We start from the raw sequence: 17,541 nt of genomic DNA on the forward strand, positions 1-17,541 counted from the left end.
CTTAAGAGTTTTATATATTTTTTTATTTTTTTTAAATGAATAGAGTTGGAAAAAACTTGAAATAGAACATTTTCATTTAAACTAATACTATGTATGTAACATTAATTATCAATTTTCTTGTTTTTAAAGCGATATATATATATATATATATATATATTCAAAACTCACAATACAGTGGATAACCAATTTCCTTTCTCTAAGTAAATATTTAAAGTAATAATTAATTATGGAGAAAGTAAAGCTTTGCATGATAATATAAAACAAGTAAAATCTATTGTCATTTTATCTGTCAACTGTACTATGAACTAATATATTTGGTGCCAATTTGTGGTTCAAATATAAGTTGAGGAAATGAAGTGACACCTCATAATATGATATCCACCTCATAATTGCTCTTGAGAAAAGAGTATGTTGCTTGGATGCAGTGTCCACATAAGCTGGAATTCCACATTAAAAGCAATGTCCAACTCATCACAAATAGGGTGTGCTTTGTGGCTCAAATCCTTTGGGACTTGCTGTGACAAAGTTCTAATTTTCATTCAAAATAATACAATTGAAAGTTTCATATACAATTTTGGAATAAACTTGATTATATGAACATGGTTTTTTAATATATAATAATACATATTAAATTATTGATCATTATCATTCCATTCAAATGCTTTAAGTAAATAAATAAGGGATTGTGTATCTATCTATCTATCTATCTATGAAGACTCTTCAATCAATTGGATTCTGTGTGGGTCAATCCCTTAGGAATTTTGTTGATCTCTGCCTCTCTACCTCATCATCTCATCATTAGAAATGTTGTCCAACTTCACCCCAATCTTTGCTTACACTGTGGAGAAGCTACTTGGCACCACATAACCACAAAAGCCAATCATTGAGACAACCATTGAGTAGAGCATGTGTTGTTGCAAGAGCTTCACTTCCAACCTCCTCTATCTTCAATCATGTTGGAAATGGTGGTCTCCCTAAATCAAATTGCTGTTAGTGTTCTTAGGATGGGTGCTGAAGGTGATTTCAGATATTGAAAGGGCCATGTCCATGTCTCTTTTCATTTGGCTGATGTGGATATTAATAAGATTAAGATTATACAATGTATACCAATTGAGAAATCTTTTATTTGCACACTCATCCCAAATGCCATCTTTTTCTTGGCTTTATAAAAAAATTAAGAATTGAGCAATATATTATTATTACCTAAAAAAGGATTTTTCATCGTATCGTATAAACATACTGTGTAACAATGCACTAATCAATTCGAATATATGAATAGACATCATTATAATCTTTTTTTTTAATTATGTTAATTTTGACGAATGAAAGATATGTGACAATTCAATTATATAGCATCCACATAATAGTGGATATCAGTTGTTGGACATATCTAAAAAATGTTGTGAATTTGAATCCAATGATAAAAGGAAAAAAACAAAGAAAACTCAGCTACAAATAATATAAAATTAAAATGAAAATACCAAAAGAAATTTTATAAGTTGGTAAATGGGTTTAGTACATCACTATGGAAATAACAAAAAATATAATATTTTATAACTCAATCTTATACGAAGTTTGACTTTTATTTATCTAATCAGAGGAGTAATTATCTCTCAATATTCTTGCTTGTGGAGCACAATTAATCCAACTTTGGATGAAGAACAGGCAAAAGAGAGTTCAAAGATAGGAGAACAGGATAAGGGACAACAGCAACAGCACAAAAGGAAGAGGAGAGAGAGCGGTGGGGTACCGCTGCCCCTCCCACGGCCGACCAGACACCGGCAAGTGGCGGACATCGCCCGCACCTAAAACAGCGACTCCTCGTCGGCGTCTCCACGCAATTATAACTACTGGTACGACTCCCACCACCACCGGTGTCCCACCGCCACAATAACCTTCACCAAACCACGACGCCATCGCCATGGACCACCTCTCTCTCTCTCTCTCCCTCTCTCCCCTTCCATTTCTTTCCCGCAAACTTCTGTGCAACGTCTCCGATGTCGACCAACGTGCTGTTGCCTCTCTTCTTTATGGCATTATCATAGCTCCGTCTCCCATGGCGGGGCGAGGCGATGGCCGCCGGCTCGGCGCCCACGTGGGCGGGGGCGGCCCACTGCGTGCATGCATGCATTTATGCACCTCGTGACCCATCGACGACGCCATGGAGGCTCTTGGAACGGTAGCTGGATCCATGTGTCTTGTGGTTGGTGGCAGTACTTTCAGGGCTTGACATGGCCACAGCCTAGCTTTGGCTGATGGGATTCATCGGTGCTTCTTCTGTTCGACGTAATGACGCTGTGTAATGGGACCGGGTAGGGGATTTGGTCCGGCATGGCCACGAGAGAGGCTCGATGGGCGGCAGTACCAGCGGAGTCGGGGGGGGGATAAAGCTACTGAAGCTGGTGAGGTTTCTGTGAAGGGTGGTGGGGGATGTTGATGGATGGGTTCCTCCTGTCGACCAATTCAGGCACGCAATGTAGCGCAGCATTAAAGGGTCATCAATGAACAGTCACCTCCTCCTCTCAAACGGGATGCTACCAATTGGCACTTTGAGGCATTCCTTCACTCCAACGTCTCAGGCACGAACGGAGAAAGCAGCACAAGTAAATGACATTATCTTTTGGGTTCTTTAATACATAAGCAATTTGGGTGTTCTAAGTTAAATCAGTTAATGCCTTAGTAAGGATTAAGGTCATTTAAACTGAATCCATCTGATGGCGATGATATATATATATGGTGGATATAAATGGAAGACTGATTGCGGAGCCTTGGGCTGGTTGTAGGCCAGCTTATGGGCCGGGCTTGGGCTGAGAATTGGGTTTATGAGACTTGGTTGGGCCTTTCTCAATTATATATTTTTTTCCTAGAATAAATAGAGTATCAAATCACCTGATTGAAACGCAACAATAAAGAATTTATCTTTTTTAGTGTATGTTGGGATTGAATCAGTTTTCCTGCAATATCATCTGAATTAAATGAATTTTTATTTATTTTCATCATATTAGAATGGTAACTAAAAGAATATTTAATAGCTTAGTAACTTCAGGTACTACAAGCAAAATAAATTCTATTTTTCATTTTATTTTTTGTTTTTGCTTAGAGGAAATTACTGTATTGTTCACTCTAGTGGTGTTCTCTTGTTCATGGAAATTACAATGTCTGAGGACCCAACATATCAAAAAGCCAAAAGTTGATCCAACCCATCATGCATTATATATGTGTATATATATAATACATCCAAAAAGGATAACATTTGGTTGTATAGGAAAAGCAACATGTACTGGGAGCATTTCTGTCCTGTTTGTCAGCATGAAGCCTCTTCTTTGGGGTGAAAAGTAGCTTCAAGTTGCGTGTCTTTCAAGGTCAAAATGATGGTCTCCATAACCTGATCTGCTGTCACAAAGCATACATACCAGGTGATGAAGACTCAGATTTCAGGGCCCATCTAGGATGTCAATCTTGCAAAGTTTATGACAATCAACATAACATTTAGATCTACATCCTCCTCCACTAATATTCATTCATAGTTTTGCTTAGATTTTATGGTGTTAAGGATGGATTCTATTGTAGTGACATTGTTGCAGAAAGAGCTTTTCCTGGGTTACATGCACGGAACAGCACAAAATCCTGGCAGACAAGGCGACACCCATGCCGAGAGAATCTGTGCAAAAGCCAGCAGTAATCTGTACGGCTCACATGACCTTCTCTTTCCACTGTTACCAGCAGATGACCTCTCTTCTTTCCTCCGCTTTGTACAGCTCCTCATCACTCTGTTGTTTACGGAGTTACACAGGATACCTGTAACCCCACCATCATTACTTCCCTCTCTGTCTGCTGCTCTAACTGATCTCTCTGACAGCACTCGTCCTCGGTAGCTGCCACTTCGTCGTATGGTATGCCCTGTTTCCTTCTCTGCTCTCACGCCTCACACACTGTAGTAAGAAGAGTAGGAGCTGCTTGAACGCCACCAGCCGCAGTAGCCATGGATTCCAGGCTCCCAAGCCTCTCTTTCCTAGTGCTCCTCTCGTTGGCTCTCGTCAATGCCGGTCCGTCCTCGGCCACCACGATGGCTTTCTACAACAAGTGCAGGGAGACGGTGTGGCCAGGTGTCCAGCCCAGCGCCGGTAAAGCCGTGCTGGCCCGTGGGGGCTTCCGGCTCCTTCCTAACCAGGCCTACTCCCTCCGCCTGCCCGTGGGGTGGTCCGGCCGCGTCTGGGGCCACCAGGGCTGCGCCTTCGACCCGGCCACCGGCCGCGGCCGCTGCGAGACCGGCGACTGCGACGGTGCGCTCTACTGCAAAGGCGTCGGGGGCGCTCCGCCGGCCACCTTGGCGGAGATCACCCTCGGGCAGGGTCGGAAGCAGGACTTCTACGATGTGAGCCTGGTGGACGGCTACAACCTGGGCATGTCGATGACGCCGTTCCGGGGGAGCGGCAGGTGCGGGCGCGCCGGCTGCGTCAGAGACCTCAACGAGGTGTGCCCGGCGGGACTGGCCGTGCGCGCCGGCCACAGCAACCGAGTGGTCGCGTGCAAGAGCGCCTGCTCCGCCTTCGGCTCCCCCCGGTACTGCTGCACCGGCAGCTTCGGGAACCCGCAGCAATGCAAGCCGACGGCATACTCGAGGCTGTTCAAGACGGCGTGCCCGCGGGCCTACTCCTACGCCTACGACGATCCCACCAGCATTTTCACCTGCACCGGCGCCAGCTACCTTATCACCTTCTGCCCTCAACACTAAACCTTCCTGTCTTCTTCCGCTGCTCCTCCACTCTTCTTCCTAGTAAAGGTCGTTTGGATCATTCCACCAGTAGAATACAGGTACTGCACCCTGCTACAATATATACCGCTGGTAGGCATTGCTTGTTTGGTTTGCACGTCTTTCTACTCCACCGCTATGACGGTTCTTGTTTTGTGAGGCCTTGAGGTCACGGATCTTGTGGTGTCTTGTCGCTTGGAATTACTCCATTGCTTGCTACTGAGTTCTTGCTAATATATCTAAGATCGCAATTTGATACCAATTTATATGGTCTGACACGTAACATCATAATGTCCCGTCACTTATAGCTGGCTGTAAGTCTAATTCGTGTCACTGACATCTTCTCCGTTATATTTTCTATGGTATAACGGATGACCATAGAACCGTTATCTATTGATATAATGAATGTATCGGGCTGTATCGGGCGATCCATCGACATCCCAACCGATATCGGGAATTGCTAAAGAATAGCTCCTGATCACAGACGTGAAACTAACCAACTCATAAGCACTGCTACACGTGCTATTATCTGATGTCATGTCATCTCCAACATCATGTCGATTGCACGAGAAATATATAATTATGACAAAGCTCTATATATATCCTCTAAAACCTAAAAAAAATTTACAAATGCTGTTGTATTATGCTCATTAACAATAAAAAGTTTATCCTTGGTTAAAATTTAATATTACGTTGGGACCCTTTAAAACGCAGATCAATCAAATTAATGAAATGACTTCAATCGACATGAAATTTAATTAGGCATAGATAGATAATTTCCTTGAAAGTGGCATCATCAGCGAATTCCATAGGCATCAGCCTCTATATGAAGCTGAGGTCGGCACCAATGTTTTCTAAAATCGGACCGGACGGTGAACCGATCCAGTAGCCCACCCTGAACCGTGACATCAGGATGATATCATATTCCCTTTAAGGAAATAAATTTTAAAAGGAAAACTAGCGAACAATACGAATATTTGTGATGAATATATTAAAAAATTTGAGAGCTCAGCGATTAGTGAAGGCATTCTTTCCCCACCCAAAAAAGAATATAAACTAGAAGGGCTTCTTCTATACGCCGCCAGTACAAATTTTAATGCCAATAGAAACTTTGTAACAATTTTGACTCGAGAAGATTAAATCAAAGCCTGTAGTACAATGGAATTGTTGACAGGTCTCATTCTCCAGAAGTGTAAGAATGAACAAACAGGTCTTTAAGCAATATTCTGAATGTAACTGCTATATATCATGACCCACGAACAGGAAAACAAAATGCGGGATGTCACGAATTAGAAGTCGTGTTGATGGATTCTAAAGAGTAGACAGCACCAGATTTAGCGCTGTCTGAGACATGGGAATTGGAATTAAGTATGTAAATTACCCACAAATGGAGGCACAAGAGATAAAGCAATGAGCAAACCTGGGCCTTCTTGTTCCTCCTCAGATAAATGACACCAATGGAAAAAACAAAATCCAACTGTTGAATAGCCGATCCTAATTGCTTCTGTCCTGTTCTTATTTTGTCGCGGATTGCTGGTCTTAGTGCCGAAACAGATGGTTGCTGTGACCCAGCTTCAATATCAATCGCTTCTAATGAACTAGCAAGTTCATGATTGTCTACAAAACCAGTTGCTTGCTGCGAAAACCCACTTTCATCAAGTAATTTGGAAACAGTCTGGAGGAGATGATTCGCATCAGCATCTTATATTTTTGGCAGCATCTTATATTTTTGGATACATGTAAAAATATGTATGCAGTTTATCAGACATACCTCAATCCTAAGCACCAAAGTTGCCTTCTCGGAGGAAAGAGCCTCAACCTAACGTGTAAAATAAATTTTAGTTCACATGTTTAATGCAAATTGGTCAACATAGAAACACGATATGTAATAAGTTCAACATAAATATATACTAGGTGGAAGTCTCACTTGAACCTAAGAATTCTGCACTCTAGATGACCGTAAAAATTTATAAAACAAACAAAAATTAGATCTGATTTTCAAATTTTGGGTACAAATTATGAGCACCTGATCAGATGTAAACAATTTGATCATAAGAATTTCACAGTTCACGATATACATTTTCATAACATAGTACACTAGTATGATGCAAACTAATTTAGTAATTGTGGTTGGTCATATTGTCTTCCCACAAACTATTTGGGATGGACGTACTGATACATACTAATTGTGTTAGCACAATAATGTGTTCTACACCAATATGAGCCAAACATGCTAACTGTATTTCATATATCCTAGATCTTAGATCCTAGATCTTCTTCCAGCCAAGATCATTAATTTCATATATCAACTAAACATATTTCAAGGCACTACATTGTGTTGGCATTAAATAGTAAGATTAGCTAATAGTAGTTAAAAGTTTTAAGGTAAGCAGCATTTTAGCATGTCAACATGTGAAAGACCAACAATAAGACTTCAATGCTTCATCATCATACTATACGACAAGGTATGCAATACCGTACCGTACCGGTGTTTCGAGGTTGGGTTGGCTTGGTACGGTACGATACCGGTGTACCGAGCAATACACCAGAGCATGCCAAGTGGTACGCCAGTACTGTAGCACTGCTATAGTGTACACTATAGCACTATAGTGCTGCAACAATATAGCACTGTAGCACGGTCCGTCCGATAGCGGGCGATCCACGTACCGATACGCCATCGGACTGGTACATACCACCCGTACCGGGCGATACCATTCGAAATTGCATACACTGCTATACGGATCTTATGACATCATAACTACAAAGTGAAAATCTCAGCTCACTTCTTACAGTGTTCAGTGGAAGGCAGAATTTGTTGCAAGTCTGCACCATTGGGGAAGAAACTTGGGAAATATGAGATTCAAGGGGATTCAAACAGCTTTATAGATGCTTTTAAACAATACATAGCCTCAAAAATATGGATAGACATCATATTTATCACAGACAGATTTCTCTTTTACAACATTTAGATGCTGACTTCCCCATGTTGAGATAATGTTTTGAATCCACATAAATTTTTTATGGCTTTTCTATCAGGAACTTCGGTGCTGCATCAAAGATGACACCTTTGGTCCTCAAAGAGTTTCCCCTGAAATAAGAAGCTCTAAGCTACAACTATTCCACCATCACTCTAGTGTACCAATCTTTCAGTCTTTTCATTTGCATGAATCAGAATTTGACCAATGTGTATGTACATATTTTCTATAACATTCAATCCAAAAGGAATGGGTGCAGTAGTAGAAGTAATCATCAATGGACATTCAATCATGGTGCATTAGCAAAATAAATTATTCAACCAACTATTCATGCCACAGGAATCTAAATCTATCATTAGATTGCAAATCCAAGATGGTCAATAATTCATTACTAGTGATTCTGTGAATTTTGAGGATCCAAACTGACACACGGCTGTTGGTTTATGGTCTTAGTCATGTGATACTTCAGATGAGGTTGAGTATTTCATGGTCCTTTAGAGAAGAATTTTTCACAAATGTATTTGGAAACTTCTTAAGTTATACTGAGGCCTCTTCAGGCAGTTGGCTTTTGTGATTTAGGCATGGACAGGAGTAAGTTAGTTCTCTCCTCTTTTTTTTTGTAACCATAAAACCCCCAACCCCACCCCCACTCCCACAGCGCCCTCCCATGATTTGCACTGTGTGCCGCTCATTGTATGCCAGAAGTACTCCTCTTCTCATCCTCCTCCACCACCACTTGCCGTACACCAGTGTTATTCTTCTAATCCTCCTGAGTATGCACTTTGTGTCCAAATCTGGAAAATGACTGCCTTATTGTCATACTCATTACTAGCAATTGATTCTTTATTTAACAGAAACAATGACATATTGAGTTTCATCACTTACTTTCAGAAAAGACAGTAAAGAAAAAAATTTGCATACATCATTTGTAGGGAGTCCCAGAAGTCTAGAACAAAATGAAGTCTTTGTCACATTTCCCCCAAAACTTATGGTCTAATATCACCATGGATCTGGGAGAACTTCTAATAAAAGAAACAATGACCAATTTTTGCTGTTATTGGGGCAACTACAAGTCCATAACAGGAATTCATGGATAGAAGAAAATTTTGTGTCATTTCATATACTTAAGTTAGTATCTAAACTAGCTTTCTCAGAGTGATATTCAAGAATGATGAAATATGTTAGAAACTTGTAGGTGAACAAAGATGACAATTATGCAATAAATATAACCATTCCAAAAGAGTAGAAACATGGGTGGAGAGAGAACCTGCATCTGCTTCTGTATTAAGCGATCAGTTAGTTGGTCAAGCCTTTTTTTAAGTTCAACCTCAACTTCAGTTGGATGCACAATATCCCTTCGCATCATTTCAATATTCTCTTCTAAATTCTTTGCCTTCACAGTTCAAAGTAGAATGTAAATAAATAAACCGAAGCACATTAGATCAAAGATACTTATGTCCAACAAATTTCGATCAAGTAGCAAAGGTGTAAGATAATGAAATCCTGTTCCAAAATGGAAACAGCTACAACAAAAAAAATAATGCAAGAATCTCATTTAACTTGTGATATAAGAGTGCTCAACCCAACAAAGTTTGGTCCATATTATTCTGGGCCTGCAAAATGCACAAATCAACTTGTGGGAATTAAATTAATCAAAATAAAGTATAAATTTTATAGAACTTATAACCAAATTAAATCCCTTCCCAGTTAATAATTATAATATATAATTTACATATATAAATTTGCTTTTGAACAATTAGAACCAATAATTAGGAAGAGAACTTGTATTATTTACTGTTCATGTAAAACCCCAATAAGGAAGGTTGTATGAAGTCGCTAATAGACATCATTAATTTTAGTCACATCTCATGATCACAAATTTCAACTAATTTCATGCAGGACTAGATTTCACTAGAAAGTGATCCGAGAAATCTTTAGTACCTGGGTGACCAATGTGTAAAGTGTAGGTTAGGAGAGCCCAAACTAACCAACTATGTTGGTGGCTAGATATGGTGCAAAACATACAAGCCTTGTATTATTATTTGATCAATGTGAGTAAAGACAGTTGGTCCAGGATCTTAGGGTTAGACCAACTCAGAATATAGGAGTAACTTTGAGATGAAAGATAATCATGCTTAATAATCTATGCATAATGATTTTTTTAACTGTTCGTATCCACATCAATTACATGCCAAATAATTTCTTGCAGTATACTTCAAAATGTGTCAAATACTTCCCTAAGTTACTCGATTTTTTGAATTATTACTAAAAACATCATATATATTAGGAATATTCATTGACACTCCTTGAAGAAATTTGCTTTTGTTAAATATATACACTTTGATTCCAAGGAAGATGGGTAATACTTTTGCCATATATGATATCATGTACTTTAACATTTTTACCATATTGTCTATTATCTTTTTTTTAGCTTGGTGTATTGATGCTTCCATATCCATGCTTCATAATCAATAATGCATATTCTTGAACTTTATATGGCCTATTAAATTTTTGGCCTACCTCAAGTACATACAACAACATACTTAAAATCAACTAAATAAATAATTATCTCAAATGCAGATAAGAAAGCAACATAGCTAATATAATAGAGATGAGTTATACAAGTCTCAGGAATGAAACCCCCACAAAGACTCGAGAGCAAAATATCAACCAACTGATATGCTAGACAAAAAGCTAGAAATTATGTAACATACTTGAGAGATTTAAGCATGTGCTAGACTGCTACAATAGTTAAGAGGGCGTGCAGGTAATAGAAAATGAAGTACCTTGTCCTTTAACTTCGACAATTTATCACATGTAAAAGAGTACTCAGCATCAAGAATTTCTTGTTTGAATTGAGACCTTCTTAATGATTCTACCTAGACAAAATTAAAAAAAAGATATTAGATATAGATTTCTGCTGTACTTTATATGCTGAATGAAATAACATAAAGCCAAATACATTACTTAAGTTATAGCATGTAAAGCAACATTCCTGATGTGACGCATATACTACTATTTAAGTTGCAGACAGCTTACTTCTTCTACAGAAGGGCCACGCTGGTGAATCTTAAAGAGATTCCTTCTATCTTCTGCAACAATTAAAGAGATAGATGGTTACACGAGAGTAAAAACAAGACTAATAAAACTAAGCAAATTCACACTAATGGCTAACAAGATTGATTCACATTTTGATACGCAATGATGGACAAGTATCATTCAGGGAATCAAAGAAAAATAGGTAAACATCGTGCTTTTTACAATCAACAGATATGCCAAAAGCTGCACAAAACATGTGAACTGTTACAGCTACATTAAGTCCATTGCCACCAGGCATTGGACACCAGTGACTAGCTAAGTCTGAAAAACCATTATGAAGGCCAAGTTCCATAAATTTCACAACCCACTGTTTTATCAGTTTCAACACTGTAGTTCTTGCTAAATACACATACATATTATTTTAGCAATCTACATCTGATGTAGACCATGCAACAATACCAACTTCAAAATTTACTTCATCATCTTGGCAAGAATATATCCTGTACTGGACAATGCAAGTCTCATAAAAAGAGAAATAAAGGAAACTGCATGTTACTGGGGCCATTCGTCTGACCTAGTAACACCTGAGGATGACATCAACAGTATATGACCCTCTCATCAAGTATTCTCTGACCTCTCGAGGATGAGGGAGAAGACAAATTACAACTAAACTATGACAAATAAGTTATACTAAACGAAAACCTACTACCAGGTTATAGCCTTTAGGTCATATCATAAACTATGACAATTTTTGAGAGAAGAGTTTGCAGAAAATGTGAGAGAAGAGTTTCGAAATTTAAAAATTATATTTTTAAACACATCTAGAACTCTCTAAACAAGATTTCCAATGCCTTAGGGAATCTCTCAATCCTCTCTAAAACCAAAATAAAACTCTAAACATAGAATATAATCTAACATATGACTATAAGTTCGACCTAAAATTACAACTAAAACTATGAACAAAAAATATATCCAATTTAATAGAAAATATAAAAATCAATAAAAATGCACTTCCCTAGGACTGACCAATGGGCAGACCCTCATGGGAGGTAGTTTGGAGTCCAATTGCTCTCCCTCAAAAGGAACTGATGGACTGTGGCAATACAGCAACATGGCTAGATGACATCATTTGATCCTGAGCTTTTGATCATTAATGGTGAATTATTAAAAATTGGAATTGAGTTTTCTGGAATTGACTTCATATTTCTGTAAGCACTCGGTAGCGAACAGGTGTTGAAACTTTTCTTTTCCTATGAACTTTACATCATTGGAGGACCAATCTGACATGATGGTTGCTAGTGTTAGATTGTCATCCTTGATTACACAAAGGTGAGGTACCAACATACCATGCAACTGGAGGCACCATCACAGGATAGTGATGCTTAAAAAAATTATTTGGTGGTGGTGTTACCATGGTGAGATTCCATGAAAAACTGCCAGAGTATTAGTTATAAATTATTCTGTCATCAGATAGGAGCATAAAGAAATATGCCAAGAGGCCTGTCACTGCAAGAGAGTGGCAAAAAATTTAACAAACTTACCACCTTCCTGAGGAAAACCTGTACTCCTGTATGGATTATAGGAAGATCTGTAATATGAGAACAAGAAGTTTGCAAGTGGTCAATGAATATATAATGATTGGGATCATTATGTAGATTGCAATAGGCACTGTCGATGTAATACATCTCTAATATTTTCATGGAAGATTGTCTCACTCTGACACCAATTGATGAAAATTGATTCTCCTCCTAGACAATTCTCCAACTTGAGACAAAGTGGCCTCCCATGAATGAGAGATAGAGATAGAGAGAGAGAGAGAGAGAGAGAGAGAGAGAGAGAGAGAGAGAGACAGAGAGAGAGAGAGAGAAGAAAGAGTTTACCATTAAATTATGATAATTCCATTGCAGTAATGAAATAAATACTGGGATGTAACCTTTAGGGCTTCCAATATGTCATATACACATAACAGTAAAATAAGATTATTAAGAAACAAGAGTATCTTTAATCTCAAAATCCTAAAAGATCATATATAAAGTATTCTAGAACTTTCTATATGTGACTCCCAAGGGCTTAAGACTCTTATTTACTTTGACTAGAATCAAAATAGGACACAAAAATGATAATGCAACTCAAGATGTGACATAATATTGATCTAAAACAGTAACTACAGATGTAGATAATACATCCAAAAATAACAAAAAGAAAAGAAAACTCAACCAGACAGGTTTTGGCCGACCAACATGAGCCCCTACAGGTTGATTTGTGTTTCAACTGTTTCATTACATTCTCGCCCACAACAAAAGTGAAGGCAGCATAACATTTGACATCATAGCAAACACCCTCAACAAGTCGTGAGGGTGTTTTGAATATGACGTCAACAAGTCGTGATGTGCCAACTATTTGTGGCCAGCTATATGGATTTGTTCTCCAGCATTGAGATTTGTACAAGGCAATGTCCTTAAGTTAACGCAAGAGCATTCAAATCTCTATTTATACATCCACTACTTTTTTGATACATTATTGAAGAGTCCTTCCAAAACTCATTATGAACAAGTGACATGAAAATGGTTAAGAAAATTGTTCGTAGTTGTATTTTACATAGTATCACAAAGCACATAGCAGACACTTGTTTCTATCTGGCCAAATTGATTTGTAAATGAATGTAGCCAGATTAAAATCTTAAGAGAATATTTGCTTTCGGAAGTTAAGAATTCTAAGAATGTAGAAGACGGTAATGTGTTCCAATAGAAGTTATGTTAGCCATGGACATCTGCAGCATTATGAAGTATGAACAGGTGTGTATAAATCCAAATGGACATAACAATTGAGGAAAAACGACAAGCCACAGTTACCAAACATATTGGTTTACCAACAAGCAGATAGAGAATGGTAGCTATCCAAGCCAGAAGTGTGAAAAACAAGTTTATTGAGTCCTACAAAGCATTTTCAGAGCATTAAGTACGAGATAACCTTAAAAATTCTCCAGGAAATATAAATTGAATCCTAAAACAATTAAAAGATAAAAAATAAATGTGAAACAAAAAAAGAAGTGGCAGCATCTAGTGAAGATATTGATGAAGGATTATGAGTTAAATTAAAATAAATTTGGAGAAAAATAAATGTATTGTTTGCTATATATCTACTTCTTTTTCTAAAGAATTTTTAAAAAGTTGGTCTCGAAAAATATATGGCTTATCTTGTTGAACCCTTTGGTCTTCTACATAACATATACAACGGGTTTCTAGTTAAATATGTCTAATCTTCTTGACTCTTGGTCGTATATCACATATACCACATCATATTATCTGCAACAACCATCACTTAACCTCTTAACATCATTGCTGACTATAGTCAATTCCAAATAGTTACTCTCTCTTGACAGTTACCAAGGATTTTCTTTTCTTCAGAACACCCCATGCATGTAATGTCTTGACAGCATGGTCTGGCACAGGATCCTCACAGTATGCACAAGGATTTGTCTGCATACCAAAGCACATATTAAAACCACAAACTGCTATGCCACACATCATGGTATTGGTTTGGCAAAAGTTAATTAAAGCTTTATACCTTGACAACTTATCAAGAATAATGTGATATTCCCTAATGGACTAGATCAGCTAGCTCTCACAAGTTATTCTAATAGAAGCATACGCAATATCTTAATGACAGTATAGAATTACAAAATATTATGAGCATGATCATTAATAAATCTACACAAAAATGAGTAAAAGCAAAAGGTAATGAATTCATATTCTGGATGAAGGCCTACCTTTTAGAGCCAGTTCTTTTAATTCAACTTGTTGATGAAGTTCTCCCACCCGAGTTACCTTTCATCAAGAATAGGAATAAGTGACAAATTAAATTATGTTTACGGAAGTAAAAAATCAATAAAAGTACTGAAATGTAAATAGCATGGTTTTCTATTTCAGCTGAAGCAAAAAAACTGCAGGAAATTTTAACATTCTCCATGCCAAAATGACCATTGTGTCATGAATTATAATAAAAAAAATGTAAGATTTAATATAGCACTTTTTTCCTAGAACAATCAGCAAATAAATCTTCCTATGTAAACTTATTTTCTAATTATTAGGTATGCTAGTAAAATGAAAAATTGATAGAACTCTCACATGCTCCAGGAATAGCCAAGAATAATATAAACAACAGGAATTGTCAAGGTGTCCAAGTAGAAAAGGAAACACACCGCACTTTCCAGATGCATTTGAACTGTTGCCAGTGATTTTGCAAGCTCTGCATTCGTTGTCTGCAATAACCTTTTTGCCCTTAGCAAGGACTATTCAAAAGTATGATCATAGAACAAGATCTGTAGATGGAATGAGGCTCTAATAATTTCAGGCATAATAGACTAATACATGCAATTATAGTGAAAGTCACAGCACCTCAGGCTCAGCTAACCGGGCAAGTGCTTCCATCATTGTACTGTTATGCTTCTGTTTTTCTCTCTCAACAGCCTCCATAGCTTCAATCATGCTCATCTGCAATTCTGAGGCCTGCTCACAAAAAGGAGAATAAATAAATATAGCACATAGTGATTACAAAAGATTCCGAAGATGGGCACGTTCCAACTACTTTGAATTTAGGGATGCAAGACAACAAGATAGTGCCTGATCAATGATTAATAATAACAAAAACCACCAAAAACATTCCCCCAGTGTCCAGACTCTTTCAAGTCAAAGTAATTAGAGGATTGCCCCATGATTGCACATGACTTACCGCACTCAATAAGGTACATCTTCCTAACCACCAAAAACCTTTTTATTGATGGATCATCACTAACAAAAAGTGTATAGACAATGACAACAATGACATGTAAAAGATTATCTTTGAGGCACTGGTTACATAATTCTACAAAGAAATTGAAACCTATAGAAAAGACACTTCTGGCATCTTTTGTCTGCATCTTTATCATCACAAGAAAGAATTAAGAATCACTTGAATCAATAAATTCTTACATGGTTCATCAAAAAGCATACATGACTACCTTAACGTTGGTTGGGATGCTCATATTTAGTGTTGCTCTTTCTAGAACGTCCTTATTGCATGACACAAGAATATGATATTTGTATTTACATGATATCATGCTATTATTTGAATATGCTTTACTTAGCAAGATATGTCTGAATAATTTCTCAAATGAGAAGATGAAGAGTAGCAGTAAGTACCCAAATAGTATACTACTCGAGTACCAAACCCATGAAAAGTTGGAAAAATAAACAACATAACGAGAACAAGACCTCTTCCGCTTGCTTCTTCTCGCGCTCCTCAAGTATTTTCTCCAAACTCTGCTTCTCGCCCTCTAATCTGGCAACAATATCTTCACGTTCTTTGATGGCCTCAGCAGCAACTGCCGCTATCCTCTCTGCAATGATCTGCTCTTTCCTTCTCCTCCTTTCTTCCCTCTTCTGCCTTTCTTCCTCATCTGAATCAGATGCAGAATTGGAATCACTGGATTCCTCATCACTCTCCAAAGAACTTCTCGTTTCATCACGAGAACCGGATGTTCTTAAGGCAATGCCTGCATGCTTGCTTTTCTCATTGCTCCTACTTTTACTGTCATCACCACCTTCAACCCCCTCCTTCACATCTAGCTTCTTCGAATCAATATCCGATCCAAGAGCCCGAGAACGATCACCACCACCTCCTTGAAATTCTTGTTTAAATAATTCCTTCGTCAAGTCTAAAAAACTGGAAGATCCGCGTGAGGGCCGAAGGCCGGCGGACGCGGAAGGTTCCTCCCTGTCTACGGAAACGTTCTTAACGGTATCACCTTCGGAAGCAGCGACATCAGATCTCCTCGCAGGCTTAACTAAGCCGCCAAATCCCGCGCGGACGCCCTTGCCGACGGGCGAGAGCAAGGCAGCGGGCTTCTTGGCACCGCCGTTGGGACGGGGAAGGGAGCTGGCCGGGTCGGCGGAGCTGAGGAGCTCGGTCCAATCCCCTTCAGCAACGGATGGCTCCGAATTGCCCGGAGACGGCGGGACAGAGACCGGCCTGCCGATATCGGGCGGCGGCGGGGGAGACGGCGATGATTTCGTGGGCAATTGGTACTTGAGGGGGCGAGACGCATCAGCCTTCTTAGGGATCTCTTGGGGGAGGCCATCGTAAGGGGATCGGGAGCTTTCGCTCTTGCCCAATGACTCAGCCGCCTGTTGATCGATCTGAGGACGACAAGGAGCAAGAGATTAGTGCAAGGGAACTGGAAGAAGGGGGAGACAACGAGGAGGCGTTCTTGCCTGCTGGAGAAGGGACTCAGCGACCTTCAGCTTGGAGGAGATCCAACCCGCCATGGCCGGTGGACAAGACGTGTTCCTCCCTTCCCTTCTCTGTTGGCGACGGACTTGTGCTGTAACGCTGAAGGGGTTCGAACGGGGGCGTTGGAAGAGAGAACGGCAGAACGGAGAATAAAACGGCATCCGATATATACCTTTCTCATCGCTACCAACCGAAGGTCACGTTCAGCGCACGTGAGCGGAGGAGCGGTTGGGGATTTGTTGACAGCTCGTGTCTCAAAAAAGTATTGTAATAGTAATTTCTCTAAATTAGGATCCATAAATAATTAAATATAATTGATTTAATGGAAAATATTTTTTATTGGATATTTCGTATATATTTCCAATCCAATATGTTGAATCCAAAATTAAAACTCATTTCCACCTTTTTATTGCACTGAGAAAAAAAAACACATTGTCGCGGTAGAAGAACTGCTCCACAGCACCATAAACCACTGTATGTATCACAAGGCTGACAGCACTATGT

The 17,541-nt window shown here is 38.8% G+C and overlaps 2 protein-coding genes across 3 annotated transcripts; one reads left to right on the top strand and one right to left on the bottom strand.

Annotated features, from left to right (window-relative positions):
* The first annotated feature begins 3,632 nt into the window (after nucleotides 1–3,632).
* On the top strand, nucleotides 3,633–4,871 carry LOC135645487 (thaumatin-like protein). Its single transcript, XM_065163890.1, has one exon. It carries the CDS (start codon nucleotides 3,983–3,985, stop codon nucleotides 4,733–4,735), a length of 753 nt encoding a protein of 250 aa, XP_065019962.1. The 5' UTR covers nucleotides 3,633–3,982; the 3' UTR covers nucleotides 4,736–4,871.
* Nucleotides 4,872–5,889: 1,018 nt separating this feature from the next.
* Nucleotides 5,890–17,162, bottom strand: LOC135585068 (golgin candidate 2-like). 2 transcript variants are annotated; one of them, XM_065165298.1, is made up of 10 exons: nucleotides 17,019–17,162; nucleotides 16,020–16,943; nucleotides 15,165–15,275; nucleotides 14,969–15,028; nucleotides 14,537–14,594; nucleotides 10,768–10,820; nucleotides 10,515–10,607; nucleotides 8,996–9,121; nucleotides 6,525–6,572; nucleotides 5,890–6,389 (listed from the first exon to the last, which is right to left on the bottom strand). In XM_065165298.1, the coding sequence occupies exons 1-10, from the start codon at nucleotides 17,070–17,072 to the stop codon at nucleotides 6,036–6,038; spliced, it is 1,881 nt and encodes a 626-aa protein (XP_065021370.1). In that variant the 5' UTR covers nucleotides 17,073–17,162; the 3' UTR covers nucleotides 5,890–6,035. The 2 variants fall into 2 exon arrangements, with proteins under 2 accessions (XP_065021370.1, XP_065021369.1); XM_065165297.1 differs by having other exon boundaries at nucleotides 5,890–6,428.
* Nucleotides 17,163–17,541: the final 379 nt, after the last annotated feature.

The sequence above is a fragment of the Musa acuminata genome, chromosome BXJ3-8, assembly GCF_036884655.1.
Source record: "Musa acuminata AAA Group cultivar baxijiao chromosome BXJ3-8, Cavendish_Baxijiao_AAA, whole genome shotgun sequence".
NCBI lineage: Eukaryota > Viridiplantae > Streptophyta > Magnoliopsida > Zingiberales > Musaceae > Musa > Musa acuminata.